The following is a 3,594-nucleotide window of genomic DNA, read 5'->3' as shown; positions in this document are numbered from 1 at the left end:
CGCTGCCTTTTATTTACTCCTCTACTTCATGGTTGTTGTTTTTTTTTTACATTTATAATTTGATATTGCAATATATTGTTATTAATTGTTTTTTATTTGTTTGTTTTATTGACACAACAAACATGAATTATTTCTGTATTGTTTTCTTCATGCATGTTCTTTTTAAATATCTATATATTGTAATTTGCTTAATGAATTGTATATATATGTATATGTTTTTGTTTTTATTTTGTTTCTTTTTTTTATTTATTATGGAATTGACGCTTTGGCAATATTGTTCACCTGACAGTTATGCCAATAAAGCAAATTGAATTGAATTCATGAACTACTTAATGTTATGCTAACTGAATACTAACAACACGTCCGCTAATACTGCATATTTAATTTACCGGTATCTTGCAAAATTAAAACCCATAACGTTAGCCTATTGCACCTAAATGCACCTCTGATCAGATGTTTTTTAAAGTCCAAAGCGGGTTCCATGTTTCATACGATATACAGGTGTTCGTAAATACTTAAGTCGTACCTTATGCAATAAAGGAGTGTCTTGCATTTATCGGCAACACCTGTAAACAGGTTAATTTGATATGAATGTGGATTATGGATTATGAAATATTAAATAAAATGTAAAAAAAAAGTGCCTTTGTCTGTTTGGTTTAACAGTAAAGTGTAGAGCCAAATTTCTCATCAGATTTAAAACATTTTAGGATGAAAACGTGCTTGCTAACAGGTGCTTGCTGTCTACATTTCTTTTAATATATTTAATTTCATGACCCATTATTTATAGATTGGTTTAGTATAATAGGCCTCCTGTATAATATTTCATTGTGACAGTTGGACAGTAAGCTTAACAAAAGTTAGAGTAGTGCAGAAATTATTTATTCAATGGCATTTTAAACATTCAGTGAACATTTACTGGCAGGAGTCCATGATGCGCCTCATGCTCATGAACCTGGAGCCACTGGATCCCATGTTACTGAAGTTCCTGTACTCTCCGGGCCTCATGTACATCATCTTGCCTCTGTACTGGGCCTGCTCGTACATCAGCCAGTGGCCGTCCATCACGTTGCAGGACTGGCAGTCGTTCATGCGGTAACGCTCCTGGATGTTGTCGCAGTCGTCCATCAGCTCATGCATCTGACCACCGAACTGCTCCCTCTCGTAGATCTTCATCCTGAACTGGCCCCTGTGCTGTTTTTTTGGAAAGAATAAAAACAAATTAATATCTTAATATCAAATTTAGTGGGGGTTGTCACCCGTAGTAGAATTATATTATGACAGATTCTGTTTTATTCTTACCATGGGGATCATACGGCAAGACTTAATGCAATCCCTCATTCCCATCATGCTCTGGTGGTCGGCGTACTCGCCCCTCCTCATGAAGTACTGGTTTCCCATGTAGTTGGTGCGGTCGTAGACCATGAAGCAGCCGCTCTCCACCCTGCAGGAGTGACACCTGCTCATGTAGGAGGACATGTCAGCGCAGTCGTTCATGCACTCATAGGAACGACCCTGGAAGTTCTTGTCCTCGTAGAAGGTGATCTGGAAAAAAAGTGAATTGTAATGGTTAGAAATAAAAGCAGCAAGGTGGTGATCTCATTTTGTAAACAGTGATTTCTGCTTATTACAAAAAGATGTTTTAGAAGTACCTTGCCCCTCATGTTCATGCCGGTGTTGCTCATGTTGGCTGTAGATGTGCTGTTGCTCCTGAACTGTACCTCTACCTGGTTAACCCTTTCCTTTTATACCTGACCAAACGTAAAGAATCAGTGACTCCTCCCCCTCAGAGGACCCCCCTTACTCAGCAACTTACTATTGAAGCCAACAGAATGCAGAGGTTTTGTACATTTTTTCAGTGACTGGGTACCTCGTAGTGGCAACTGATGCTGCATCTGTGACGTCTCACGGCGTCCCAACAAAAAGATTCCACGTGTTTCGTGGCGTTGACCAATAAGAGAACAGAACTGTAAACATGGTGGAAGAGGAATGATGTTGGTGCTGCTAGGTGGAACTGTGAAAAAGAAGCAAGGTCAGTCATTTTTTCTTTCTTTTTCTGGGCTTTTCCAAACACAAGATAGGCAAGTATCAAACACACCGCTTCAGACGCCATTGTTTGTTTACATTCTTGTACATGAGCCTCAGTCGACATTCAAGGAGCCAGTCAGAGGCGCGCATCAGAGCGTTATAGTTAATTTACAATGCTTCATCATTGTAAAACAAAACACTACATTATCATTGCTAAATCCATCTAACATTTAACCAGAATTTAAGTGAACTGACTCTGAAATTGCTAACTGTTTTAGGTCACTGCAAAATAATCTGTAGCTTGTGCTTGTTGTTAGCGGTGTACGAAACATCATTTTAAGCTCATTGATTGGATGTGTTTTACCAAAGTGGTCATGGGAGTCGTAGCCGTATAAACCAACAACTAGCTAGCGAGACAAGGCGTAGTTAGAGAAATATTTCACGTCTAAAATAAAAAAAAAAGTGTCATAAACAACAATTAGCTAACATTATCCCAACACCCAGGAGCAGGTAATTTAGTTAATTAATGACATTCTTGAAGTCGGTCCCGCAGCACCCCAATCCCAATGACATCAGGCAGGTCGTGAAAGATGGAAAGCTATGATTGGTTGGGGGTGTAGTCTGTCGTCTCTCGGCCGAGTCACGGCAAGAATTTATGACGTTATAATCGCCTAATCTGACCATTTTAACAGACAAAATTGTGTATCCTGCATTCGACATTAGAGGTGACGTAGAAAAGAAAAAACTGAAAAGAAATATTCAGCAAACATATTCAAGGATTAATTAAATACAGTAAGTAATAAAGACTGACTTCGAAAATGCTCGGATGCGTGATTTGGTATTAAAACATCAACTAAAAATGTTCATTTTAGTCTCAACGTTGTGTTTGTATGATTCTGATATTATTGGAGATGTTGACTACCCATGATTCACTGTTTAGTTTCAAATAAATTAAAAGTTATTTAATATTTAAATTTTCTCGTTTTAAATGTTGTAACAAAAACATAATGAACTGTGACCCCAGACACATGTTGAACTGTAAGACTGTGTATGTTACACCCCTACTATATCAGAATCAGGTTTATTTGACAAGTAAATACATACAAGAGATTTTACTCTGTTTTAATGCATCTCTCTCAATGTACTTACACAGAAATAGAAATAACAGCTAGGGACCATGACAACAAAGCTGGACAAATAAAGATAAGAAATAGACACAGTTAGGTACACAATTAGTGAAAAAAGGTGTTTATTTAAATATTATATAACCAACGACCAACATGTAGAGGTTACTATATCGGGAATGGGAAGCACGGAGCATTCTGGAGCGGCGTCGCCACTTTTGGATGGTGACGTACGGAGCTCCGGTAGCTGTCCCTATCTGTCATCGGTCTATTCCTCTGCCAATCGTTCATCATAAGAAATGTATAAAGTACGTGCGGAAGACAAATACACATATAAGGAGAAGCTGACGGAGGCAAAGGGGCGACTTATTACATAATTTAACTTATTTAATGATATCAAACCTTACAAATTAGAAGGACCTTGACAGCTTGCCACCCATTACTG

General features: G+C 38.1%; 1 protein-coding gene across 1 annotated transcript; it reads right to left on the bottom strand.

Annotated features, from left to right (window-relative positions):
- Window positions 1–882: 882 nt before the first annotated feature.
- On the bottom strand, window positions 883–1,779 carry LOC141781797 (gamma-crystallin M2-like). The gene is made up of 3 exons (XM_074657640.1): window positions 1,650–1,779; window positions 1,300–1,542; window positions 883–1,191 (listed from the first exon to the last, which is right to left on the bottom strand). The coding sequence occupies exons 1-3, from the start codon at window positions 1,680–1,682 to the stop codon at window positions 913–915; spliced, it is 555 nt and encodes a 184-aa protein (XP_074513741.1). The 5' UTR covers window positions 1,683–1,779; the 3' UTR covers window positions 883–912.
- Between the last annotated feature and the right edge of the window lie 1,815 nt (window positions 1,780–3,594).

The sequence above is a fragment of the Sebastes fasciatus genome, chromosome 14 (genome assembly GCF_043250625.1).
Source record: "Sebastes fasciatus isolate fSebFas1 chromosome 14, fSebFas1.pri, whole genome shotgun sequence".
Lineage (NCBI taxonomy): Eukaryota > Metazoa > Chordata > Actinopteri > Perciformes > Sebastidae > Sebastes > Sebastes fasciatus.
This window is presented reverse-complemented; position numbering and strand designations above follow the sequence as displayed.